Raw genomic sequence first — 27197 nt, 5'->3', positions numbered from 1 at the left:
ATGTACCCCCCGATAGATAAGAAGCTGGAGCAACGTCATGTCTTAATCTCCATGCTCATCGTCATCCGTAGTGCTCTTTTCCCAAAGCCGCCCTGAAATAACCGTGCATCACCCCAGCGGTGCCGGGTGCCCTTCCTCGCGTGTAATGGTTCAGTGGTTAGCTGGCACCGCCGGGCGAGCACCACAATAGGGCTCTGTCCCCGCCGGCGAGACGAGGCCGGCCAGCAGCTTCTGAAAAATTTCACTTCGTCTCCAGCAGGCAGGATGCGTCAACACGGGCCGGGCGGCCAAAGCAGCTGACTGGACGAGCACGCTTTTCCCAAAAAAAAAACCCTGCCATTTTTTCCCTCCACTAAAAACGCCTCCGACTCAGCCCGTCTCGCATAACCCAAATAGGACCGGTTTTAATCTCGCCTTATCCGTTTCCTCCTCTCTAACCGCACAAGAGCACATCCACCTTCCCCTCTCCCGCAGGCACAAGGTCTCCTCTGTCTGTACGCTCCAGCACCGGGGACCTCTGCAGCCTCCCTGAACCACACACCCCCGGCGGGCCTACCCGAGCTCCGGTCTCCCCCACCTGTCTCCGCCGGTCCCTGCGCTCGCCTCTCGCGCTGCACACGGTCCGAGCGTCGGGTCTCGGCCCGCTCTCCCAGTCAGTGCGGCCGGCAGGTTACAATAGAAACTGCGGGCTCCTTTCACTGCCTTTGGGGCCCTGTGTTGCTGCCGTTGCTGTGTCTGCGCCCCTCTCTCTCTCTCGCCGAGTCCCTCTTCCTCTGTGTGCTTGTCCGCCGTGGAGCGGACGGTGACGGTCTGCCCCTGCGCCTCGCCTCCCGGTTCTCGCCAAAGGATTAGAGCGTCTCGAGCAATCTCGTGGGAGAGACCGAGCTGCTGTTGCTCACACGGGCCTAGCTCGCGCCGCGGCCTATAGCACAATCAAAGATGGCAGACCGCCAATCCACGGCGTCTGACGTCATTCCGTCCAGACGTCAGGGGACGTCCGAAATCTCCCCTCCCTCCTTGGGCCCTCCCAGCCAATCAGAGAAGTGCGGCGGTCGGTGTGCCGCAGAAGACACGCGAGACTGTGCGGACAGTCTTAATTACAGCACCCTGGCGTTTAGGATACAGAGTGGAACAGAGCGGGATAAATCACACGGCTGCACTAACACTTCACGGTTAAGCGTTATTCTATAATCCTTTCTTTGATTTAGAACTTTGCATTTCATTTCTCCTGCCACGTTTTGGAACACCTTAATTAATCACAAGCCAAGAGGTTATGACATGCACAAATGTGCAATCACAGCTTTTCTCTGTTTTATGTACCAATTTTAAGACGAAAGCAAAACGTGCTCAGACCACATAAATACTGAATATATATTGTCGGGCTGGAGGAGAATCTTAGGTGCATTTATTTGTTAGGTGTATGTGAAGTTGTTTTGGACGGACTTGCAGAGTTTTGTTTCCAGGCATTTAAAGGTGTTTGTAGATTTAAGGACTTTGATATTTTGTTGTATGTGTAAGAGGAAATTTGGAAGAAGTATAATACATTTTTAGTAATTCTGGGTAAATTTCATATTCATAAATCAAAATGGTCCAATAATACCTTCACCACTTGCTACTGCTTTTTTAAAGCGCTTTGAGAAGCCACCTTTAAAGGTGGTATATAAAATAAAGTTTTTTTATTATTATTACTCCCTTTATAGTACTTTTGAGATGGAGTTAAAAAATATTTAAATTCTATAAAAAATTGAAAAATGCCAAAGCAAGGAAAATATTTGATATACTGTATGTAAAAAATATAATTTACCCCATTACCTCTTTCTGTTCCTCTAGTTTTATTTGTATTTGTAAATTCTTTAGACATTTAATAAAAAATTAAAAACAAATTAACTATAAAAATACCGAATATAATTGCAGCTAACGTAGGTACATTATCTATAAAACGTATTTTCAACAGAAGCCCATATATATCTCATGAGAAAAGAGTATTTTCCAGCATATATGAAGTGTGTCGGAGCATATTATTGATTATTTTACGCTAGAATAAGCAAAGAATATAGATTGGATTCCGCATTTTGTTTTTAGCAGGACCTACGGTGTGTGTTTTAAACGCAGTGCTGGGGAAGGATCTATTTCAGGCTTGTGTCTCCCGACAGCCCCTCCCTGCACAGATCCATAGAGACGTTCCTTCCCCCGCCTCTCTGCCGCCGCGGAGGGTCATCCAGGCGCTGACTCCGAGGCGTAGCCCTCTGCTTCACACGTTTAACACCGCAGGACCACAACGAGTTAAAGCTTTTACATACATCCCTTGTGTTTTGGGCTTTGTAATTTTTCAAGTCATATTGCATTTCCATCTCATAAGCATTAAAGAAGGGAGCAGCATCAGACCAATGTGTTGTGTAAATGTGATATCCTATGGAGAGATATAAAGTCGGAATTCTGAGACACAAAGTTGCAGCTGCGAGATACCATAGCGCATTTTTTTACTCCCTGGCGGAAACGGGCTTTCATAGATATCTACCCAGTATTACTACCAGACTAATTTAAAGTAAATGTTCTTTTTCCGTATTACATATTGCAAAGAATGAAATAATATCAGATTCCATAAAACCTAACATTTAGTACATCTAAATGTACATTTAAACGCTTAAAATGTTTTGCAGTCTATCCAAAATAACTTTGTATAGTATTTATACTGTTGACAATTACACGTGTCGGAGTTTCCTGTCCAGCCTTACAGAGCACAAGTAAATCATCATGTTTATTTCTGAACAGGCCTTATATTTGTGAGCGGAAGGTGAAAGATTTGTAGATTTGGACATCATGACACCAATGCATACGAAACCTGTACCTTATAATAACTACTTTTTAATGAAATTTAGATGGATGCCTACTTAACACGTATATCCTATTAAATTAAGCTGTAATTAACACTAATATAACACTATTTACATAAGCAGGGTCAGCTGCTGGTGATCGTGCTGACCCTCAGACTCCGCGGGCTACAACTCCAAGCCTGCTTCGCGGTACCCTGAGTGCCTAGGTGCGCCTCCTCCTCACCACCGGGCGAGGGCGCTACAGAATGTATGCATCCCCGTGGTATGAATATCCGCAACACAATGACCATCTACGTCAGGCCCTGCATAAAACACAACACCTGCAACGATTTTCACTAGGTGGCGGTAAACGGTTAAATGAGACGTATAGAAAGCTACGTCGCGGTCTTTATTAAATGTACAACGAGTTGACAGAAAGCGAACATTCCCTATATCCATAGTAACGTGAAGCACGTTGAAGTAATTGAATGCGGAAGTTTACAGGCTTTAACATAACGCACTACCTAGAAGGCCTTTCTTGACAGTAGCAAATTACCATTTAAACCGTGGACGTTTAAATGGACACTATGTTATAAGTTGCAAATTGCGTACCTAACCAAAATGTTTTGCGTGCCTGTTGATTAGGTGCGCCTACAACCGTGAAACAGTCGTGATTATTCCTGTAGTTAAGCGGAGTGGTCGTGTAGGGTGGATATCGCGGGCGTGGTTCCGATTACTGACAGGGCTGGAGTTTAAGCAGTTCCGTACGGGGCGACTGGACCCAGGAAGTAAAGTTGCTTTGCACCAATATTCGGGACCTGGCCAAAAAACACACGCTTCAACAGCTCTAAAGAAGAAGTAGCTTCGGAATTGAGCTGAACAGCTCGACTTTCACCTGCTTCTGATACTATACCGGAAACACTGAATACAGTACCAGCGCTTGAACTATGTTAAACCGCTGTGCGGGTTTCGGATCCGCTTAACCATTATCCTGGTTACAAGCGGTAAACGGGCGTGGGGGAAAGTATTGAGTAAGATGAGCGCTTTTTGTCACTTGGCACGGTTTGGTCTTGTGTGCGAAGTATCAACAGCCCTCGCCCTTTCCGGGTCCAGTCCAGCTTGCTGAGCCCTCGGCAGCGATTTTTGAATCTCCAGAGCCACAGAGGAAGGAAACCACGGAGGCGCTGGCGTTTTCCCAGGAACGGTAAACAACTAAGCATAGCAAATTAGCACAATATTCATTCTCGATTCTTCTTAGTAATCACTAGATTGTTTGAGATAGGTTCAATAAGAATGACCCTAGTCATCTTTCACACTGGATTTGTGCAGTATGGACATTTTCCATTGCCAGTAAAAAAGGATATTGAATGTCTTCGCAAGCTCTTCGTCTACCTGGTAAATGACTATGTGTACTGTATATATTGCTTTAAAACGCTTAGGGACACAGCTCGTCAGTACCATAATGCGTGAATAACATACTGTAGCTCTCGGGAAGATTTTACAAACCAGCCAACAATGATGTTTTTTTACATTTAACACAGTGATAATTTTACGAATACTGTTGTTTGAAAGGAATGCTAGTTTTAGAGCTGATTTGTTTCTGAAGCGTGGGGAGTCTTTTATTTCTGTAATTTGGATAGATGGCCTTGGCTCTCTTAGTGTGGCTGTCTTACAGTGCTAAAGTTTATGCATTGCAAGACTTTCTTGGGGTCTTGTCAGCGATAGGGTTGAAGAAAGTTCAAATAATGTCCTTGACTAGTAAGAATTTCTATTTTTTTAAAGAAAGTAGATCAGGCAAGAATCTTATTTTATGCAAGAACGTGCGTTGTTCAAAGTTCAAACATGAATCAATAATTTGAGTTCAAAGCCTGAGTTCACAGGCTGAACAGAAGTGATTATAAACCTTTTAAAAGTTTCCCACAATTAAAATTTAGCAGCTTATACTTTGTATATTTTGAAGCAGGTTAGGCTGTCAATTATGTTTGTCAAGTTTCAAGACTATTATGTGGCAGGTTCCTGAGTAGAAACGTTTTGATTATTAATATTTATATTAATATTACTGAAAATAATCTCATTATTTCATTAAAGCAACTGGGTAAAATTGGCATTTGTGGCGGACTGGCTGTGGGAATCTTCACACATTAAACCAGAGAAATTAACAGATGTGGGAGTGATTACTGGCTTCGTTAGATTGATTGCATTAGGTTAATTGCAGTAGGTAATTCTCTCCAGGCTGGGACGGCTATCTTGTTTCCACAAAAACACATCTCAAACCATTCTCCTTTTCCCTTTGCCCAAGCATTCCCAGCTCACAGATGTCCAGCAGTCTGGTCTACCAATAAACTGTGAACTGTAAGCACACTTCATATGTAACCAGTCTCCATATGGCAATCAATTAGTCAAGTGCTCAAAGCTCAAAATTATTATTTAATAATAATTATTAAAGTGCTCAAAGTGCTTTACAGGTAATGGGGACTCCCCTCCACCACCACCAATGTGCATCCATGGGCTGCCATAGTGCACGAGAACACTAAACACATCAGCTTTCAGTGGGGAGGAGAGCAGAGAGTAATGAAGCCAATTCATAGATGGGGATTATTAGGAAGCCATGATTGGTAAGGGCCAATGGGAAATTTGGCCACGACACTGGGGTTACACCCCTACTCTTTTCATTTTTAATGACCACAGAGAGTCAGGGCCTCGGTTTTATGTCTCATCCGAAGGATGGCGCCTGTTTACAGTATAGTGTCCCCATCAATCTACTGGGGCATTAGGACCCACATGGACTGCAGGGTGAGCGCCCCCTGCTGGCCCCACTAACACCTCTTCCAGCAGCAACCTAAGTTTTTCCCAGGAGGTCTCTCATCCAGGTACTGACCAGGCTCACACCTGCTTACCAGCACTGGATTGCCAGTTGTGAGTTGCAGAGTGCTATGGCTGCTGGCTAAAAATTACATATTTCAAGCAGGCAATCCATTACATATCCTTTTATATCTGCTTTCCTCTTAAACTTTCCAGTTGTTCCTCCCCTTCTGGAGACACTGGGCAGGATGCCTGTGGCTCGTCCCCTTTTGGAGACAAAAGAGTTTGTCGCCTGTGGCTCCTCCAGCTCTGGAGACACTGGGCAGGATGCCTGTTTCTCCTCCGCTTCTGCAGACACTGGGCAGGATGCCTATGGCTCCTCCCCTTTTGAAGACAAAGAGTGTGTCGCCTGTGGCTCTTTCCCTTCTGGAGGCACTGGGCAGGATGCCTGTGTCCCCTCCCCTTCTGAAGACACTGGGCAGGATGCCTGTGACTCCTCCCCTTGTGGAGACACTTGGTAGGATGCCTATGGCTCCACCCCTTTTGGAGACAGAGTGTGCCGCCTGTGGCTCCTCCCCTTCTGGAGACACAGAGTAGGTCTCCAATGGCTCCTCCCTCTCAGGTGGATCTTGGGAAAACTGCACAACTGGGTATATAAGTGCTTCCTTGTAAGTCAAGATCAAGGTATATACGTGAACTTCTGCTTTACTTATGAGGAAAAACTTATTTGAAAATCCATTTAATATGTAAGAGAAAGAAGTGATCAGAGAAACCAAACAATTTAAGACCCCGATTGATTATATAAGGCTATACACATTCCACATAATGGCATATTAGTGCATTTATTGCAAATTATTGTTAGTTATAAAATCCCTGACTGTTGAGAAATACTATTCTGCCTGTCTGCTGGCATAAGCAGGCCAAGCTGCTTTAATTACACCAAGAGACCACAGGACCACCCCTAACCATGGGGGGTTAATTGACTCATTGGTCCTGTGTCACATGTCAAAAGCTCTCCACCTGCTTCAGCTGATGAAAAGCCAGTTACCTTGTCTGTGCTCTCTCTGTAGTCACCATGGCACGCCGCATTGCTATAATAGGTGGGGGCAGTTCTGGGCTGGCCTGTATCAAGTGCTGTCTGGATGAAGGTCTGGAGCCAGTCTGCTTCGAGAGCAGCGATGACATCGGGGGTCTGTGGAGATTTAAGGTATGTTAAGGTTCCTCCAACATTCACTGCTGAACAGATTCTATGTACCTAGAAAGAACTCGGGTCTGCACAGTTATCAGGACACTCTACAGTGTGTGTCTGCAGATGTGTTCATCTAATGAATGTGCACCCAGAATATGAGTCAATCCTAACACAGATTATGCTTTTTCTTACTTCTGGAAAATCAAACTCGGCAATCTTGGCAATAAAGCACTTCAGTAGATTGCAGAAGGCTTTGTAATTTGACTAAATCTACTCCATTTCCCCCTGGTCCTATATCGTTCTCAGGAGAATCCAGAGCCCGACCGTGCCAGTATATACCATTCCGTCATCATCAACACTTCCAAAGAGATGATGTGCTTCAGCGATTTCCCCATCCCTGCCCACTTCCCCAACTACATGCACAACTCACTCATCATGGACTACTTCTGCATGTACGCCGAGCACTTCCAGCTGCTCCCTCACATCCGCTTCCAGGTGAGAGGTCGCACATCGAGGAAGCTGGAGTGCTCTCCCCATGAGCCGTATGTTCACCTCTCCAAATGCTATTTTCAAAGGCAGAAGAGCTATTTTCTCCTGTCCTTTAAATTCAACAACATAGAGGAATTTGATTAAGGTTCTAAAACTAGATTACCTGAAATTGTTTCTTTTAACAAATTGCAAGGTGGATGACATGAGCAGTGTTCCCTCTCCTTTGCGTTTGTATTAGACCCGTGTGAAAAGTGTGAAGCAGCGCCCGGATTTCTCTCGCTCAGGGCAGTGGGATGTGGTGACTGTAAACAAAGATGGACGGGAAAGGAGCTCCATCTTCGATGGGGTGCTGGTCTGCACAGGACATCATGTCCACCCGAACCTGCCTCTCACAGATTTCCCAGGTGACCCTGTCCTCTCCTTTCCTCCATGTGCTGCAGAAGTACAGGTTTTCTGATGGCCTAAACATGAACAGTGTTACAAAGTACAAGGGAAATCAAAGCTGACAGAACACAGCTTTAAGAGTGTAATAGTACACTCTCTAAACTTGAACATTTTGTTCAGTGCAATTTTATCACAAAACATACTGAGCTCTTTTGCTGTCTGGTGGACTGGTAATGTCTTATCTGGGGAACCTGAGGTTTTGCTGCCAGCAGTTTTACATGGAGGTGAACTTGGTTTATCTTTAACAGAGCATGAAGATAACGTATCAAAGGGAAAAGTAGTTACAAAGGTAAGTTATTTTTTACTGAGGTTGAAGTTTGGGATCAGTGTTAGATTTTTTTTGAGGACTCCTGGGGGAGTGGAGGTGAAATGTAGGGTCCTGGTTTAAAGTACAGCAGAGTAATTAGGTAGCTCCAGAACTGCATTTAACCCCTCCCCATGTCTGTTGCAGGGATTGAAACCTTTACAGGGAAGTACTTTCACAGCCGGGATTATAAGAGTCCTGCTGAATTCCAAGGGAAGAAAGTGGTAGTGATTGGAATTGGGAATTCTGGAGGGGACATTGCAGTGGAGTTGAGCAGAGTTACCAAGAAGGTGAGGTTTCTTACCGCTCAGCCTAGAAACCTGGATGCAATGACTGCTAAACATTTTGGTGTTAACAGTTGGATCACATGCAATAATGCAACTTAGAAAATATTTCCATACACCACAGGTACTGTACCACATCAGGTGTAGTCATTCCTTACTTGTTTCCTCTGTCCGTCTCTGTCCTCCCTTCTTTTTCTCCCCCTCCCTGCGTCCCCTCTGGTTTTCCAGACGCTCCTCAGCACACGCCGTGGGGCATGGATCCTGAACCGGGTGGGGAGGAACGGGATCCCCATAGACATGGGGTTCAGCAGGCTGCTGATGATCATACAGGGGATTCTGCCTCTTAGCCTGTTCAACAACATGGGGGAGAGGTTACTGAACAAGAGGTTCAACCACAGCCTGTACGGACTGCAGCCCAAGCACAGGTAGGCCAGGGACTGGCAGCCTCGCGCCCAGCTCACACCCCTCTCTGAGCCAGACTGTCACAGGGAAGACGCAAATAGGAAACAGGACAGCCGTCGCTAAGCATCAGATCTAACCAGAAACTGAAAAACAATCTGGTGAAGTGTTGAAAGGTGAGTGTTTTTCTGTGGCTTTACCAGCTTGTGGACAAACTGCTCGCTCTCTCCCCCTCTTTCTGCCTCCTGCTCCTCCCTCTGTGTCCCATCTGCCCTGCCTAGGCTGTTCAGTCAGCACCCCACAGTTAACGACGAGCTGCCCAACCGGATCCTGTCGGGGACCGTGGCGGTGAAGCCCAACGTGAGGGAGTTCCGGGGCTCCAGCGTCGTCTTTGAGGACGGCACTGTGGAGCAGGACGTCTACGCTGTCGTTTTCGCCACGGGATACCGCATCTCTTTCCCCTTCCTGCCGTCATTCGTTGTGTCCGTATCCGACAACAGGGTGTCCCTTTACAAGTACGTGTTCCCCCCAGCTCTGGAGCGCCCCACACTGGCCATCATCGGCCTGGTGCAGCCGCTGGGAGCCATCATGCCCATCTCTGAGATGCAGGCGCGTTGGGCCACACGCGTCTTCAAAGGTACTGTTGCTCCCGCATGCACAGACTCGTGAACACACACACCTGGGACAGACTGGAGAACACACACGCGCACACGCGCACACGCGCACACACGCACACACGCACACACATACATACACACCCGAGACAGACTGGAGAACACACATACATACACACCCGAGACAGACTGGAGAACACACACACACACACACACACACACACACTGGAGAACACGCATACATACACACATCTGAGACAGACTGGAGAACGCACATACACACACCTGAGACCGACTGGGATACACACACACACACACACCTCAAGTGCATACTCCTCAGACAAACTCCAGGTGACTTCTGTTTCAGAAACCTCTATGGGACTTTAGTAATGCTCCTGTTAAGGTAACTATTTCCATAGCTGAGCTGCACAGACTTTCTTTAACAGAAAGTAAATATACATAACTGCCTGAGGCAGAGCCTTGACAATGTGCACAAAACCTAACTGCTAACCGGAAAAGAATCAAGAAGAAGAATTAAAAACACAAGCAGTTGGTGTAAATCAAGTTTCGGCTCAGCCAGAACCACCATTAGCGAGTCAATCCATTCATGAGACCCCATGAGATGTGTAACTCTGACACTCCTGGAGTCCTGCTGTGCTGAAGTGATTTCCTGCACTGGACAACACTGGACCCTGTGTATCACTACAGTACTGAAATCATGCGTTTGATTAACAGGGCTAAATAAACTTCCCCCAGCGGACACTATGCAGAAGGACATTGAAAGGAAGAGTGAAAAAATGGCCAAAAGGTAAAATATCACATCAGGGTACTGTATTCCACATTCCTCTAGAGCCTCACTTTATTCTCAATGACGTGTCCTGTGGTCGTGATTATGTGGGAAGCAGGGGAGGCTTTGCTCGCAGTCGTAGGTAGCTCTCCACAACCCATTGGGCTTTCTGAGTCTGGGGTTCCCATGTGGCTAAAGCCGTAGAGAGTTCCTATCTGCACAGCCAAGTCTGAGCTCTGAGCTGGTGCTGGCTAGGGTGACCTCAGCTGCCTGCGCCACAGTGACCTGCTTGGCTCCCTGTGCCCTTGCGGGCTCAGTCTGCTGTGGCCACGGTGGCTCTGACAGCACACATCTGAGGGTAAAAGAAGCTCCTGATCCTCCTCCCCTCCTGCTCTGGAACACGAGGATACAGGGCTAACACCTGTTGTAATAACAGGAAATTCCAAATCCTGGAAACCCATGCTCGTGGCGGTGATTGAATTGTGATGTCTCCGCAGAGGAAGGATCCTGCAGTAGACAGTCCAATAAGGGTTCTTGCGCTTCGTGATGACACGGCATGCATCCCTCTCTGTTTGTAATTGTCCGTCGTGAATGAGTGTGTCTCGGTGTGTGTCTGTGCTGCGTGCAGTCAGCTGCTGCTGGAGGCCTGTGAACTTACCCAGGTGCTTCCTGTGCTCCCTGTGCAGGTATGTGGCCTCCCAGAGACACACCATCCAGGTCGACTACATGAGCTACATGGATGAAGTGGCCGCGCAGATCGGGGCGCGGCCCAGCCTGATGGGGCTGCTGCTGCGGGACCCCTGCCTGGGGCTGAGTGTGCTGCTGGGCCCCTGCACCCCGTACCAGTACCGGCTGTCTGGGCCGGGCCAGTGGGCCGGGGCTCGCAGCGCCATCCTCACGCAGTGGGAGCGAGTGGAAGAGCCGCTGAGGACGCGCCGGGCCCCACACCGGCCCCGGGGCCCCGGCCTGGCGCTGGCGCTCAAGGTGTCGGCCGCTGCCCTGCTGCTCTCTGCCGCCGTCGTCTACATCCGCGGGGACCCCTCTGCCCTCCTGCGGGACCCCTCTGCCCTCCTGCGGGACCCCTCTGCCTTCCTGGGGGCTCTCCGGCTGCGGCTCCCCTTTTAGCGAGCGTCAGGGGCCACGTCCTCCACAGCCTCCCCTGCCCCGGCTGGGACAGAGACGGGAGGGAGAATGATGGTGAAAAGTTGGGAACAGACCCCTTCCCTCTACATTTTCCACAGTGGAGCAGTGAGCCTGCTGGCCGTGCTGACTCATATTAAGACAATGCTCACTGTTGGGCGTCTAACAGTAAATAATGCACATAGAGCTCTCTGGTGCTCTGTGCTACTAGCATAAAAAAATACGCTTTTTAATATCTCTAAACAACGCGTTTGGAATTGTCCTAAATTACCTGTATCTGAACGGAATGTGTCGTTATGACACAGGCTCTCTAATGGTACTTTATTGCTGATGATGGTGGTGTCTAATGATATGATTTTTCAGGTTCTTAACACTTGATAGTAATTTTGATTTGCTCTTAATGTATACAATCCCATGTGAACAGATTGATTTTATTGTTCCTGCCCTTCTCTATAAAATAAAGCCACACTGCTTCTTCTTATAGAAGTGAAAAGGCCAAGGCCACAGTCTCATTCTCATCTTTTTGTGTTTGCATTTGTTTTTTTAATAAATGATTCTGTGCTATTCCTGTATATTGCACACAGAGTGAGTTAGAGTTCACAAGGAACGGTGGTTTTTCAAGAGCTGAGAACCACTAGGCTGGTATTAACACGCATGAAGTCTTGTCCCCATGAGAAGTTCTGGGAACACACACAACCAAACGCAGTGTTTCCCAACCTACTGGTTTATTGGTTTAAGAGTATCTCAGTCTCTGCCAGCTTCAAATCATACAGACTCTGGAGGTAGACCCACAGAAGATGAGTTTTTAAGCAGAATATTCCCTGTATTTTATTGTGTGAAACGGCAGTGCATATGGACTTGTGTTTGCTAAAAAACTTTTCTTGTAATGTTGTGTGAAAATGTCCTAACGTAAACTAGCTTAGATCAGAAACTGTCAGTGCCTGGACAGTCATCTTCCCCCAGTTCAGACAGGCTCAGACTGGTGACCCCTGGGGTGCAGAGCCCAGTCTCCCCTTACATTCTTCTCACAAGCGGGTTTCACTGAATTGCAAAACAAAGCAGCCTGTATAAAAGTCATAGTTGAGCAAACGTGTGCCTTTGGAATGACTCTAATGTATGGAGATGAATGATCTATAAAAAACGCTGTCTCTAAAGGTTAAGAATATGTTTTACCAGTACAGCTTCACAGCGAAGGGGGAAGAGGTAAATACTTCTATATTGAGGTGCTAGTGGAGGTGCTCCCATGGCACCCTCACCTGGGGCTGAGCGAGATGTGATGACGCGGGTCATCGGAGAGGAGTTTAAACAGATTCCCTGCTGACCCCATCAAACACAGACCCCTCTTACAATCTACTGGACCAGTAAAACTGCATGTTAAGAAATGATTACATCTAGGTCACCCGTGACCAGAAGAACAGTGTCGTGCATCACATGACAGTAGGTAGTGTGTAATCCATAGACTTTTCAATTAGTCCTACTTTAACTCTGTATCTGTTTGCCCCTATGTTAACCCTGCTGTCTTGTAATATTTCTCAGAGCGTTTGAGGGTCGGTTTTGTTCAGGTGTCTGTTACCCTCTGCACGTTCAGAAATGTGCCTTCAGGAGCAATTAACACAATTGGCGATTGCTCACCGTGTGCTCTGGTCCTCACCTGGAAGCTCCTGCACTCTGGGCCTGTGCCAACATCAATGGTAGGAAAGAGAGATGTCTTGTAGTTTCCTGTGGAAAAAGGCAGATATCAGTAATTCTTACATCTGTTGTATTGCTGGCCATGCGAGAGGATCACAAAGGGTTTTCTCTTTTTAAACAAAACACTTCCTCTTCCACTAAAGTACAACCCTCTGCTGAGTGACACATGGTGGCATAAGGTAATGAAGACATTACTTTAGCAGCTGAATTGAGGGGGGAAACTCGGGGAGGCTAGATATTGAAGACCCAAGAGCAGAATTTAACCAGAAGACCTGCTTAATTAGGACACTAGGGTTAACAAACATGCTCTTGCAATGTTAGGGGGATCTTTAATGTCCAAGTGGTCAGGACCTTGGTATCACATCAGATTCAAAGGAATCTGCTTGCTAGCACTTCCTACAGCAGTGACCTCAGTCACCATACAGGGGCGTTGGTTTGAAAATTATGGTAAAGACCTACTGGTCTGACACCACTTTCAATAGTAATTTGATTTTCCTAGGCGGCCAACAGTACAGTACTGACCAGGACCAGCATTGTGTAGCTTCTGAGATCTGAGGAGATCAGTGTAGACAGGTAGGATTTTGTCCGAAATTGCCAAATCTTTTCTTGTACACAGAGTAAGACATTTTCCTTTTTTATGACTCAATCTGATGTATGCTCAGACTTTACACGCTGAAAGTCAGACAAGACTTTCCTGTTTGGCAAGAATATTAATTTCATTTAGGCAGCAGTGCATGGGTCGAGCGGTCTATGCAACTTACATTTCCAGGCTCTGGGATGAAAGTTGTCGCACTGGAGCTGGAAAATACGGAGCCTGGGAGGAACCATCAGCAGGAACAAGAAGTTATAGCAATGGCCCCCGATGGCCCCTCCCAGGCTCCTCACAGTTTTTGTTATGAAAATTATATAGAACAAGTTTTTGTAACGTGCTAATGCGTAGACTTATACTTAAAGTCAATTCTATTACGTTTGAAGCATTTTGTGTAATATGATGTACATACAGTATGTAAGCCTCGTATGAATTCAGACAGGGGTAGTAATAGCAGTGACAGGGAGGGGTAATCGATTGAAGCCGTGGTGAAAAGAAATTGGCTTTAGGTGTGGGGCGCTTGTGTAACTTATTGGCAGGCTCATTGCCAGGTCACGACTTACATACTGTACTCGCAACCAATTAACAGGGACCAGAGGCTGTCACAGTTTTTGAAAAGGATAAATGCAGGGAGTTTAGAGGCAGGACAGCAGAGACGGTGAGGTCGCGAAAAGGGAAATCAGAGGAAGACACCCAGTCACCGCCATTCAACAGTCTGGGCAAGGAGACGAGAGAAGTGGTGCCACACAAGACTTGTTCTACAAAGTTTTAATACAACAAGAGGGTAAGAAACATTTTCTTATGGAATATGCATCTGAATAAACTTTTAATGTTTGTCATGTTTTATAAACGGGGAATATGTCGAGCATTAAGAGAGCAGGAGGAATGTGACAATAACCTAAACTGCCTATGATAAAAAACACACTGCTCAAAGAAGGTAACTCATTCCATCTCTGTTACTTCAGAACCGTATTAACGTATATAAACTTTGTCTTCTTATCCATTTATAAGCTCTCTTATCCATTTAAGTACCTCTTGTAAACTCTAAAATGGAGCATGCGACTCATGTTTTACTCGAAATAGAATGTTTGTTGAGTGTCGTATATTTGTATTATCTGGTTTATTACTTAATATAATATTAATATAATATTAATATTTTTTCAACATTTTGGCTGCAAGAAAAACGTATTTATGGTCATCTTGGTTGCATCATTTATATTTTCCCACTAATGAATTAAAGTACAGAGGTAATGCTTAGAAATCCCATTTAAAGAGGCAGAATTCAAAAGGGCATTGAGGAAATCAACTCAATGGTCTTCTTCAGAATCGGCACAACACAAACCAGAGGACACAAGTGGGAACTACAGTTCCAAAGAGAGAAAAGGAGGCGCTTCTTTACGTAAAGGGTGGTGGGGGTCTGGAACAAGCTCATGTTCTTGAAGGCGATACCCTGGCTGCTTTCAGGAAACAGCTGGATGAGAGGCTCAGGTCAGAGAAGTATCAAAGGGCAGGATGTGCACAGTACCTGTGCTCCGCTCACAGGAATGTCCCTCAGTCTGTGCAGTTTGACTTAATTCAGAGTAACTCCCCCCCTCCCTCTCTGTGGCCCCCTGTCTTCTCCGCACAGCTGAGATGGCGTGTCGTGTTGCTGTGATCGGGGCTGGGTGTTCTGGGCTGGCCTGTATCAAGTGCTGTCTGGACGAAGGTCTGGAGCCAGTCTGCTTCGAGAGCAGCGATGACATCGGGGGTCTGTGGAGGTTCAAGGTGAGAACAGCTTTTATTTCAGCGCTGAGAACAAGATACTGGTTATACAGCAGCACAACTGCCAGCGAACGAGTGAAAAGTTCTGTGTGCATAACTTCTAACTTGGACAGTAGTCTAAGTAGTTCTTCTTGATCATACTGTTAATTATCCTTGGTAGTGCCAGCATGTTTTCACCTACTGAATGTACTAAGATGCTAATTTTTAGGACTTTAGGACTGCGCTGGTCTAGGCTGGAGTTTTTAACCTTTTCAGTTAAAATCAGTTTCAGCAGAAGAAAATTATAGTTTTACATGTACTGTGTACTGTAAGGTCAAGATGATGACTTCAGATGAATGGTTCAAGGAGAGAGCTAAATTTCACGTTTTCCGCCTTCTCTGGCCTCTTTTCAAGGTACACATTGCAATGATGACCCGCTGCCCAATTTAATTACTTTACCCCCTCATTGCCTCTATCTCTCAGGAGAAGCCTGAGGCTGGCCAGGCCAACATATATCGGTCTGTCATTATCAACACTTCCAAAGAGATAATGTCCTATAGCGACTTTCCTGTGCCGGCACAGTTCCCCAACTACATGCACAACTCGCGCCTGCTGGAGTATTTCCACCTGTACGCTGAGCACTTCCAGCTGCGCCCTCACATCCGCTTCCAGGTCAGAACAATTTACTATTCGTGTCAATCTTCCTTCCCACAGTGACAAAGAGCTGCAGCACGGCTGTGGCTGTTCATTCCCTACTTGTACTTATTCGGCATGTTCAGGACTGATTTTCCCCTACTGTTGCGCACCCTGGATCGATATTTCTCACGACACCTGGAGACCTACAGTTTTGACTGCTCAGTGGGAGAGTTACTCTGCAAGTGCCAAGTTCTTTATGTGTTTTTACAGACAGTTTGCATAATTCAGAGAGAAATTTGGTTGTCATTCTGAAAAAAATGTGAAGATGACTGTTATGGAAATATCAATAGAGAAGAGTGCTCTTAAGGTAAAAAATGGCCGATTCCATTTCTTCGGCAGCAGAAATCTTGATATAGTATGAAGGACAGGGGCAGGAGGAAATATTCGTGCCATATGTCATGTGCCTTCAAGAAATGTCTCATTTCAATTGATTTCCATAGCAGCCCTAAGGAAGGCTGATGGATGGTAGAACACCTTGAACACGAAGATGAGTTGTTGGAAAGGTTCCTGGGATATTTGTTTTCAGGGATGATAAAGTCAGAAATACTTACTGAATCATCTATCGTCACAGCCAGAACCCAGGCTTTCAATATACAAGAGATAGTTCAGGTGGGTAGCTGCGTCAGCATGCGTAGGCTGCAAAGGAACAAGTAATAGGTTTATTCCATGCTGAAAAAAAGAAGAAAGAGAACAGAACGTTTCGGACGTGGAGCCTTCTTCAGGTGTGAGAGAGACAGGGCATATACAAGAGATGTTCACGTGCAGGGTAGGTGTGAGCATAATTAACTGGGTTCCTCTGTGTCTGTACTGTATGTGTGTGTGTGTGTACCTCAGACCCATGTGCTCAGTGTGAAGCAGTGCCCGGATTTTTCCCACTCCGGACAGTGGGAGGTAGTTACTGCGAGCAAAGATGGACAGGAAGTCTACATTTTTGACCGGGTCCTGGTCTGTACGGGAGTCTACACCCACCCACACCTACCACTGAATGACTTTGCAGGTATCCGTCTTTCACAGAGACTCTCTTGACACCTTTTCCATTTGTCTAAGTCCACATTTATCTGGAAATAGATATTTCTGTAGCTGAACACCATTCAGCAGGAGGATGTGTCTAAATACTCTATGTACCAATGAACAGGGGAGTAGATAGACTGTACACCTGGTTCAGAACTTCACACTTGAACTTGGAAGCAAATAATACTACCGACGCTCATTTTCGGTTGAGCTGCAAAAGTCTTTAAATCTCTAGTTCTTGTCTTATTTCAGATTAGGTTTTTACCCAGTTTACGACAGAAATTGACTTAACAGTTAATTTTTGAATAGTGCAATCTTCTATCAGTAAGGGTTCAGTCAAAACTTTTCAAAACCAGCTGTACTCTACATAACATAACGCTTGCCTTACTTGGTTTTACTATAATTTCTGTTTCTTCTTCTAACAAAGTGTGAAGTTTCAGAACACACCAGCATTCACAGACATTATCATATGCCATATATATCACAGCATGGGAAACCTGTCATATGGGATAAATACAAACACATGTGGTGGCAGTCAAAATAACTGTTTTCATATTGTCTTAATGGCTTTGTAAGTTCTCTGATGGCACCATCACTGTGTGTAAATTATATCATTTGTTTTTTATGCGTTATGTTTCAATACACATTTGTTTACGCGTACTGTTAATGAATGAAAAAAAACATCATTCGTTGTAGGAAGTCTAGTGCAGGATTGTAGGATACTATTTCTTCACCCTTCATTTCACAGCTCTCCACTATCTGTTGCTGTACAGCCACTTGCAATGCAGGCAAACAGTGCAGCCTTTTTCATGCCCAGAAACACTCTGGACACCGAAATGGCCTGCAAAATGTTTTCCACTGCGGATGGGTGATTCGATTCCTCATGTAGCACTGATGGAAACTAGAAATCTTGAAACTTCTATATTTCTATATTGTGCACAAATGACATGAAACATTTTCCTTCCGGTCACACAGGAATCGAGACATTCGAAGGAAAGTATTTGCACAGCTGGGAATACCGACATCCCGAGGACTTTCAGGGGAAGAGGGTGGTGGTGATCGGGATTGGGAATTCGGGAGGGGACATAGCTGTGGAGCTGAGCAGAGCTGCAAAACAGGTGGGACTTCTGTTCTCTGAGGAAAAGACCTCACATGCACAGAGTGCAGAACAGAGAAACAACAACAACCACTGTCACAGCCTCACACTCTCTCCTACACAAGGGCACGAAGAAACCCTGCTCCACATAACACATATACACACTTCACGAATACACAAGATCTACTGCAGAGATGCTTGTTTTTAAACTATGCAATGTTATTTTCATTAGCCATGACATGGATTCACCCTTTATTAGATTAGACTGTATGCAGCCCTAATACAACAACATTTACAGATACTGTGCTGCTTGTTCTGGAACAGAGGAGACCTGACACAACTATTCACAATTCTCAAAGGCACAAACACTGTCAAGCCAGAAGATTTCCTCTAAATTAACCGTGAAACATGACGCAGAATGCAAACGATGTGGATGTGCATTTAAAACCAAGAGCAGAAGGCACATTTTAGCTGCCCAGTCATGTTGATTTAAGCTGAAACCCCAGTTTTATTTAAAGAAATGTCTGGATGAAATAGCTACCAAGTACTACTCGGGCTAGATGTGTGGCTCCTCTCATGTGTGACCTGTCCTCTTTTCTCATCAGAGGCAGACAGAGCATTCTAGTCTGTTCTCTTCTCCTCGTGCAGGTTTATCTCAGCACACGCCGGGGCACCTGGTTGGCCAGTCGCTTTGGAGACAATGGACTCCCGAAGGACATGGTGTCTTCCACACGTCTTGCCGCCCTGCTGGTCAGATATCTGCCTTCCCTGATGAACTGGGCAGTGGAGAGGAAACTGAACCAGCGGTTTGACCACTGTCTGTACGGGCTGCAGCCCCTGCACAGGTAAGGTTCTGGGCCTGAGAGAGAGGGACTGGCTTTCACATGAAACACTCATCTTTCAAAGCCTCACACCGTTCAGAACTAGTTCCACAGTGGCACTAGGGGCCCTAGCAAGCTAACCTCAAAAGAAGGGGCTGGCAATACTTACAAGCCCACATCAAAACGGAAGGCCAGATTTAAAGGCCACGATCTTTTCCTCATCTGCTCGAGAGCCATGGAAATGAAGCAGCCTTCAGCTTAACAGTACGATTAAGTACAGTAATATTGCTCCACTTCACTCCCTTCCTGCTAGTGAGCGGATGTCTCTTTTTTTAACTCCTCCAGCTTCAATTTAACATTTATACTTAATACTAGAGCCACTTATATAGTCTAAATTTAGGAGATGGATGGACTTTTGAGCACTCCCCTCTCGGTTGTAGCTTTTACAGGCAGAACCCCATGACGAACGACGAACTCCCCAGCCGGATCATCTCGGGAGAGCTGGTCGTGAAGCCCAACGTGCGCGAGTTCAGGGGCTCCAGCTTGGTGTTTGAAGACGGGACGGTGGAGACAGAGATCGACTCTGTGATCTTTGCCACAGGTTACAGCTATGAGTTCCCCTTCCTCCCTGCCTCTCTGGTTTCCCACCAGAGGGGGCTCCGACCGGCTCTGTACAAGCACGTCTTTCCTCCCAGGCTGGAGCACCCCACTCTTGCTGTAGTGGGGTGCCTTAATACCACGGAAGCCATTATACCCTTGTCCGAGATGCAGGCACGATGGGCTACAAGAGTCTTCGCAGGTAAGTCCTGGCCTGGCTGCAGCAGAGCACTGAATACAGTAGCTCAAGTGTGAAATAAAGACATTAATCTGGCTGTTGACCTTACTGGAGTGTTTTCTCAGGTTTATAGAGATGTTTCACAAAGCAGCAGAAATTAAGAAATTTTCACAGAAGTTTGCATTTTATGCACCCCACCACTAATCTCACCTGAAGCCATACATTGATGTACCGCAGAAGCGAAAGAAATAAGTTCAAGAAAACAACTTGCTGTACAACTTTAGTCACAACATGAAAGAAAAGATGTTGCTGCTCTGGACTTCTCTGCTGCCCAGAAAAGAGCAGCCAGATACATTCCAGGGCTTATGGGAATGAAGCATCCTGACAGGCTGAAGAAAAACATTTCAGTTTTAGTCTTGAATAGAGGAGATTATGAGGGGACCCAATTCAAGTTTTCAAAATCCTCAAAGGCATCGATATCCTGGTTTCTTTTCAGAAACATCTGGATGAGATACAGGCTAGACTGCTGGGATAGCCTCATTTGTAAATGTCCTTATTTGTTAAAACTGGACTCCACATTTGTGTCAGTGTGAGGACATGAGCAGGAAAGGAATTCTTAAGGAGGGATAAATGCGTGTTTTCATGGGTTTGTTCTAGGATTAGTAAAGCTGCCACCAGAGAAGACCATGCTTGAGGACATTGAGAAGACAGTAAGGGAAATGGAGCAAAAGTAAGTCTGCCGTGAGGAGACAAGACCCAGTCAGAAGCAGTTCTCTGTTCTAATGCTGCTGTTCCCCCACACAGGTACACCTGCTCAGAGCGCGGCCCCCTCCAGGTGGACTACATCCCCTACCTGGACAGCCTGGCCGCGCAGATCGGGGCGCGGCCCAGCCTGATGGGGCTGCTGCTGCGGGACCCCCGCCTGGGGCTGAGTGTGCTGCTGGGCCCCTGCACCCCGTACCAGTACCGGCTGTCCGGGCCGGGCCAGTGGGCCGGGGCTCGCAGCGCCATCCTCACACAGTGGGAGCGAGTGGAAGAGCCCCTGAGGACGCGCCGGGCCCCACACCGGCCCCGGGGCCCCGGCCTGGCGCTGGCGCTCAAGGTGTCGGCCGCTGCCCTGCTGCTCTCTGCCGCCGTCGTCTACATCCGTGGGGACCCCCCTGCCCTCCTGCGCCGTCTCTCTGTGCTGCCTGGAGCCTGGACACTGTGAGGCTGGGCTGTCGGAGTTTCCAATTTCTCTTGTTTTCCGGTAGTAGAATTCAACATAATGGCGAGTCACTTGCCTCTTCAATGTGGTGTTGTGGATGAGGGATTGGTCCGGATTGGTGTTTGTCGGTTCAGATTGTTTTGGCTTTCCTTACTTGTGGAGTCTCATTCTAAACCCTTATCTGCAGGGCCATTCATTTCCCTTTCTTGTCTCATTGTGAGCAAAAGCCGAGCATTAATGTAAAACACACCTGGTAATTCTTTTCAGAAAGAAGTTTTAAGTTCAAAGTATTTGCTGTAATAAGCTATGTCTGTTTTGCTGAATAATGTACTTAATGAACCTGTATGTAACAGGTTCCTCCAGTTATAGTGAGACAAGGAGGAAGCAGAAATCACAAATGTATCTTGATGCTCTTATCTGGACAGAGCAGCAAAATACATTTTTTTGTACCCACAACTGTATAAAGTATTGTAAACAAGGTAGGTTGTACTAATGCATTGCTTAATTTGGTGGAAGAGCTACCACTAATTATATACAGTACTTTCACATCTTACATTTTCTGCCCATTATTCAGTTATCAATCCAGTTATACTGTATATTAACTTTAATGACTACGAATTACAATCTGAGAACTTCTTTCTTGAGGAGCTTTATCAAAAGGGATATGAAGTATCAGAGCACATACATCACAAGCTCTGCTTCCATTACTGCTGTTACTTGATCTTGATGAAAATAAAGATTTCTAATAGGACATACGTAATTAGCTTTTATTCAAACCATTGGGTTCTGTTCCACACGGATAATTCTCTACTTTAGTTCAATTCATTGTTTTCTTTACCAAAACTTGCACCAGGGTCTGGTGTTTCATTACACACTGGGGCGCAAACACATAGATGTGTAGATACAGTTGCAAGAAAAAGTTTGTGAACCCTTTGGAATTACCTGGATCTCTGCATTAATTACTCATAAAAATGCGATCTGATCTTCAACTAAGTCACAATAATAGACAAACACAATCTGCTTAAACTAATAACACACAAACAACTGTACTTCTTGTCATTGTTAAACATCATTTAAACATTCACAGTCCAGGCTGGAAAAGGTATGTGAACCCATGTATTGAGTAACTGGTAGAACCTCCTTTAGCTGCAAGAACCTCCACCAAATGCTTCCTGTAGCTGCTGATGAGCTTTGCACAATGGTTAGGAGAAATTCTAGACCATTCCTCTTTCCAAAACTGTTTCAGTTCATCGATATTTCTGGGATTCCTTGGGTGAACAGCTCTCTTTAGGTCATGCCACAGCATCTTAATTGGGTTGAGGTCTTGGCCATTCCAGAACACAAATTTTCCTCTGTTTAAGCCATTCTGTTGTTGATTTACTCCTGTGTTTCGGGGCATTGTCTTGTTGCATCACCCAACGTCTATCAAGCTTCAGGTGATGGACTGCTACCCTGACATTCTCCCTTCAAATTTCTTGATACAATTTCGAATTCATTGTTCCCTCTATGATAGCAAGCTGTCCAGGCCCTGAGGCAGCAAAGCAGCCCCAAACCGCGATGCTCCCTCCATCAGGCTTCACGGTTGGGATGAGGTTTTGGTGTTGGTGTGCAGTTCTTTTTGTTCCTCCAAACCCCAAACAAAGTTGTAAAGCTCTACAGTAGACCGGACTTTGGGAGAACACAGCACCTGAGTCTTGCTCATGTAGTCGTGATGTAAGTGAAATAATAAATGTACCTCTTTGCACCTGATTACACTCGAAGAACCTAGAAGGAGTCAGAAGGTGATATAGGAGACAGTCTTGATTTATTTTCCATCTAAACAGAAGAAACACTAACAATGATGCACACATTTAGCATTGCTGTGCATGTGTGCTTCAGACCTCGCACCACATTCTGCGTGCGATGAGCACCCTTACAAGAGATCACCAAATGCAATTAGATACGTTACCAAACGCGTTGCAAATGTATAGACTTATTTTATAGAGAGAAAGAATTACAAACAATTAATGTTCTCTGACAAGGCATATAGCTGTAAGGAATTTGCAAGTTGGAAAACGCTGCAGAAAAAAGCCAACGTTTCTCAAACAAGCCAACTGGTTTTAAAAAGTGCATTGGGTCACAGCGCAGATCAGCTTGGGCACCTTTGATTCAAAGTCCAAAATCCAATTCCTACACAGCACACGGCATTTTAAATATTAGTGCCTTTCAGATTAGTATTTCAGACAGCTTTTAGATCTGTCTTCATCACCATTACTGAAAATGTCAGTTCTCGTATTACAGAACTGCATAATGAAAGGCACGCTCAGATGTTCCCTGGATTGCTTTATCTTTTAAATACACCGTGTGCAAGACAGATCTACTCCCAGAACACAAATTCCAAATATACATGCAGAAATGTATTTAGAAAATCATCTGAAATAATCAAACTTGGATCACAGGTTATTTCAGCACTACAGTGACAGACCAGACACCTACTTCCCCTCATTATCTGTTGTGCATTTCTAGACATGAAGATCACATGAAAATAAAGAGACTGCTCATGAGTTCTGACCTTCCTTCTCACAGCAGGCAGGCAGTGTGCACAACTCCCAGGCACAAGAGTATCTCCAAGTCTTATAAATCCTCTGCACTTCACACGCCGACCTCCACTGCAAAACTCGCTCAGCCTCTCCCTCTGTAAAAACATGTGCTGGTCACTCATTCTTGAATACATGAAGTATAATGTTCCCCTGAATTAAAAGGACACTTTGCATTACAAAACATAGGAGCCAACATGGTTAAGGTTATAGGAACAAATGTTAATGTTAAAAAAAAACTAAAAAGACAGAGATTTGTCAGTGCAGTGTCATTCAGAGCACTATGTTTATTAGCAATATGTCAGTTTCCAGACGGTTCTTCTGACTGGCAGTCCTTGTGTTTGTTTTTTTCTAAGACAAGAAGCTGGCAATGTAATTGCACAAACAATATAGGAGGTGCAATTTTAATGTTTGAGTTTTATTAAAAAACAGGTGACTCATACAGGTTGGGGATGTTTTCATGTCTGAAAGGGTTTTCTCTTTCGTCCAGTGTCTGTCCTTCATTGATCTGCAGAGCGGCTGAGGCTGAGAGGAGGAAACGGCACCAGCAGGGCCTTACAAACCCAGTTCCCGGCCTGATCCAAGAGATACACTCAGCCACCCTACTGTAAAACAATGTAGTACACAACTCCCTGTAGTGAGGTATTAATTAATGTTGAAGGTCAACCTTGTTTGATGAAAACAGAGTGTTGCTGTACTGTAGGATTGAGATGGACCTGTTGACGAATGGTGTGGAGAACATCGTGTACAGGGAGGAGATATCTAAAACAACACGATCTGTGCGGCTCAGTGAAGTCTTCCTGCTTGTCTGAGGTTGTGATTAAATCTGTCTCTTACAGCTGAAAACAGCTGGGCACATGACAGAATATACTGTTTTTGCCGGGAGCGTTGTGGGCTTGTTTTTTTGGAACACAAGGACAGTGACTCAATATATTCCACTGTATCACCACGGAGGAGTCTGGAAACTCGCGTTGAAATCTGACTTTCATGATGTTAATATAACACTGTGTTTCTTTGAAGAAAGTTTGAGGCCTCATAAGATTGACAACGATTTGTTTTCTTTTGTTTTAAAAGCAAAAAGCACTCATTTAATAGTACCGTTTTTCTAATGAGTATGTATTTTGTTCTATTTGTGAAATTTTACTATGTAAAATATATGGTTTATACTCGTGTTTAAGTTCAAATGTGAAAAAAACATTTAATTCGATTAATTGTCCGTTTAGTTTCTTGCACAGTAAAGGGTTAAACAGGCACTGTCAGGTGTGCATACCCAGTCCCTCTCCAAGTTCACCAACTTTTACATACAGAACATCAAAAAACACAATCGGAGGCGTTGTGTTGTAAGGCCCAATTGTGATGATGTGAACAAGCCCAGCATCTCTTGACAGCCGGAGACATACATATATTCTCACCTCTTTGACCTGTTACCTTAACTGTAGCCCCATATCCAATAACGTTTCTCCCACACCTCCTCACATATTGAATGGAGCTTCACATACTATATACAAACACCTGTGGCAACACATTCAATTCCACTTGCATTATCCTCCAAGGGGGCAATAAATGAAATATGGTTAAGAATTCACCATTAAGCGTCAATTAAATACAGTGACTCTACGTAAGGCAAAACAGAACTATGATGCCACTTTACCTGTACATACTGGTACCTCCACTCCATCACTCTGTCACTGCTTCTTTCAAAGGCCTCCTGCAGAGCTGCTTCACTCTGAAGTCGTGTTGTTTCAACACCTGGTCAATTGTTGCAGTACTGACACTACTGACGTTCAAAAAGGCAATATTGTCTGCAAACATAGCAGCCTGGATTTCCTGCCAATATACGACATTAGTTGCAAGCAGCATTTCAACAGCAGCAGCATCCTGTTCAGCACTGCAAACCTTGTCTCGGCCATCAGAGAGTGGCTTTCTGTCAGTTCTTTTATGGGGAACCATACATTTCTGCCAGCCAAAAAGGAAGAGAAAGAGAACTACATTCATTTCACACAGTAACATATTCCTGCAAAACTGAAGTAATATATGATCTCTTACCTACAGTATTCTCAAGTCTGAATATTCTAAGAGTTTATGCCACAGCTGAACAAGTGAAACCAGGCTGCATCCTTTGGCCAGCTTCACGCAGGTCTTCTTCTACTCCTTTGACCAGCTCTATCTGGGCCTGAGATACCTTTCTTCCTCCTCTTTGACCATCTGTCTCCAACCTCTTTTATACGTGATTATGAACTGAGTGGTTAGTTAACAATTAGGGAACGATTATTTGCATGTGTGTAATAGGGTGTCACCCACGTGAGAGTGGTTATTAATTGGGGGCAAATGACTGAGTTTTGTTTGAGGAGATATTTCTAATTTATTTTTGTCATCTGTAGAGCATAATTTTTTACTGTTTCGCACAAGAGGTGCTTGGCATTTGATATCTGTGTCTAAACAATGATAAATAATTAGATCTTATGGAACGTGTTCCTGCTTTGCTCGTTTGGATGAGGTTTTACTGCCATGATCCACAGTTGCATTCAAAGTGTCTTAGCACTTGAGAAAAAGTGGATATAATGTTGAAGAGGATTGTCATTTTATTGCAATATAATACGTAAAATGTTGCTGTACTGGAGTATTGAGGTGGACCTGTTGACAATGGGTGTGGAAAACATCATGTACAGAGAGGAGGATCCAAAAAACTGGATCTGTGGGGCTCAGAGGAGAGTTTCAGCAGCAAGTTTTCCTGCTCGCCAGGTTGTGAGTAAACCTGTTTACTTACAGCTGAAGACAGTTGGGCACAGGACAGAATATACTGTTTTTGCCGGGAGTGCTGTGGGTTTTTTTGGAGCATAAGGACTGTGACTCAATATGTTCCACTTTATCACCGCGGATGAGTCTGGGTCTTTAGAAACTGCTTTCAAGACATTAACATTACTCTGCGTTTCTTTGAAGAAAATCAGTTTGTGAAACCTAGGACTTTTATAATTGTTCCCCTCAACAAGCACCAACGACTTTCTTTTTAATAGACTGAGTGCACTTACTAAATAGTGTTGTCTTTCTAATGGCTACGTAATTTGTTTTATTTGGGAAAGTTCAAACCTAAGTAGATTTATTGTACATTGAGTCTACTGCACAGTACAGGTTAAACGTGGGACACAAACCTGACCAGTGATTTTGTGATCACTGGTAGAACTACTGTTTGACATGGAGGCACCACTCAATTAAAAGTTTCATTCGTTTGTGTGCAATTGAATCAAGATGACCACAACATCAGCCACCTTAAATCCCATGTGATGTAAATCTTATACCTCTGGTTGGGGTCACACAGATTACACACCTGGTCCAGTACAGAGGACACACCTCACACACACACCCGGTCCAGTACAGAGGACACACCTCACACACATACCCGGTCCAGTACAGAGGACACACTTCACACACACCTGGTCCAGTACAGAGGACACACCTCACACACACACCCGGTCCAGTACAGAGGACACACTTCACACACACACCTGGTCCAGTACAGAGGACACGCCTCACACACACACCCGGTCCAGTACAGAGGACACACCTCACACACACACCCGGTCCAGTACAGAGGACACACTTCACACACACCCGGTCCAGTACAGAGGACACACCTCACACACACACCTGGTCCAGTACAGAGGACACACCTCACACACACACCTGGTCCAGTACAGAGGACACACATCACACACCCGGTCCAGTACAGAGGAC

General features: G+C 45.2%; 3 protein-coding genes and 2 long non-coding RNA genes across 22 annotated transcripts in view; 2 read left to right on the top strand and 3 right to left on the bottom strand.

Annotated features, from left to right (window-relative positions):
- prrc2c (proline-rich coiled-coil 2C) overlaps window positions 1–973 on the bottom strand; it is a 36216-nt gene extending 35243 nt beyond the window's left edge. For 13 of the 14 annotated variants that reach the window (XM_069194380.1, XM_069194393.1, XM_069194391.1 and 10 more), the window contains exon 1: window positions 578–973. The gene's annotated coding sequence lies outside the window, so the exon portion shown is untranslated. Of the gene's footprint in view, window positions 1–556 lie in introns of all 14 variants that reach the window. The other variant, XM_069194382.1, reaches the window with a different exon arrangement.
- A 2283-nt stretch (window positions 974–3256) lies between these two features.
- fmo5 (flavin containing dimethylaniline monoxygenase 5) lies at window positions 3257–11765 on the top strand. Of its 2 annotated transcripts, none has more exons than XM_069194379.1 (9): window positions 3257–4017; window positions 6686–6822; window positions 7111–7299; window positions 7532–7697; window positions 8189–8331; window positions 8554–8750; window positions 9006–9361; window positions 10074–10146; window positions 10812–11765. In XM_069194379.1, exons 2-9 carry the CDS (start codon window positions 6691–6693, stop codon window positions 11248–11250), a joined length of 1695 nt encoding a protein of 564 aa, XP_069050480.1. In that variant the 5' UTR covers window positions 3257–4017; window positions 6686–6690; the 3' UTR covers window positions 11251–11765. The 2 variants fall into 2 exon arrangements, with proteins under 2 accessions (XP_069050480.1, XP_069050479.1); XM_069194378.1 differs by lacking the exon at window positions 3257–4017 and adding an exon at window positions 4037–4208.
- LOC138241255 (uncharacterized) lies at window positions 5266–8567 on the bottom strand. 2 transcript variants are annotated; one of them, XR_011190449.1, is made up of 4 exons: window positions 8484–8567; window positions 7457–7754; window positions 6664–6807; window positions 5266–6261 (listed from the first exon to the last, which is right to left on the bottom strand). It is a non-coding gene; the product is annotated as an uncharacterized lncRNA (long non-coding RNA). The 2 variants fall into 2 exon arrangements; XR_011190450.1 differs by having other exon boundaries at window positions 5266–6253.
- Window positions 11766–12905: 1140 nt separating the features above from the next.
- On the bottom strand, window positions 12906–27090 carry LOC107078547 (uncharacterized). 3 transcript variants are annotated; one of them, XR_011190446.1, is made up of 5 exons: window positions 25117–27090; window positions 23441–23563; window positions 15069–15292; window positions 13716–13768; window positions 12906–12984 (listed from the first exon to the last, which is right to left on the bottom strand). It is a non-coding gene; the product is annotated as an uncharacterized lncRNA (long non-coding RNA). The 3 variants fall into 3 exon arrangements; XR_011190448.1 differs by lacking the exon at window positions 13716–13768 and having other exon boundaries at window positions 12917–12984; XR_011190447.1 differs by lacking the exons at window positions 12906–12984; window positions 13716–13768; window positions 15069–15292 and adding an exon at window positions 21643–22653.
- LOC107078546 (flavin-containing monooxygenase 5-like) lies at window positions 13712–21656 on the top strand. Its single transcript, XM_069194377.1, has 9 exons — window positions 13712–14327; window positions 15171–15307; window positions 15767–15955; window positions 16814–16976; window positions 17966–18108; window positions 18735–18931; window positions 19348–19706; window positions 20340–20412; window positions 20487–21656. The coding sequence occupies exons 2-9, from the start codon at window positions 15176–15178 to the stop codon at window positions 20890–20892; spliced, it is 1662 nt and encodes a 553-aa protein (XP_069050478.1). The 5' UTR covers window positions 13712–14327; window positions 15171–15175; the 3' UTR covers window positions 20893–21656.
- Window positions 27091–27197: the final 107 nt, after the last annotated feature.

The sequence above is a fragment of the Lepisosteus oculatus genome, chromosome 9 (assembly GCF_040954835.1).
Source record: "Lepisosteus oculatus isolate fLepOcu1 chromosome 9, fLepOcu1.hap2, whole genome shotgun sequence".
In the NCBI taxonomy this organism is placed as follows: Eukaryota; Metazoa; Chordata; class Actinopteri; order Semionotiformes; family Lepisosteidae; genus Lepisosteus; species Lepisosteus oculatus.
Note: the sequence above shows the minus strand (reverse complement) of the source record. Positions and strands in the feature narration are given on the sequence as shown.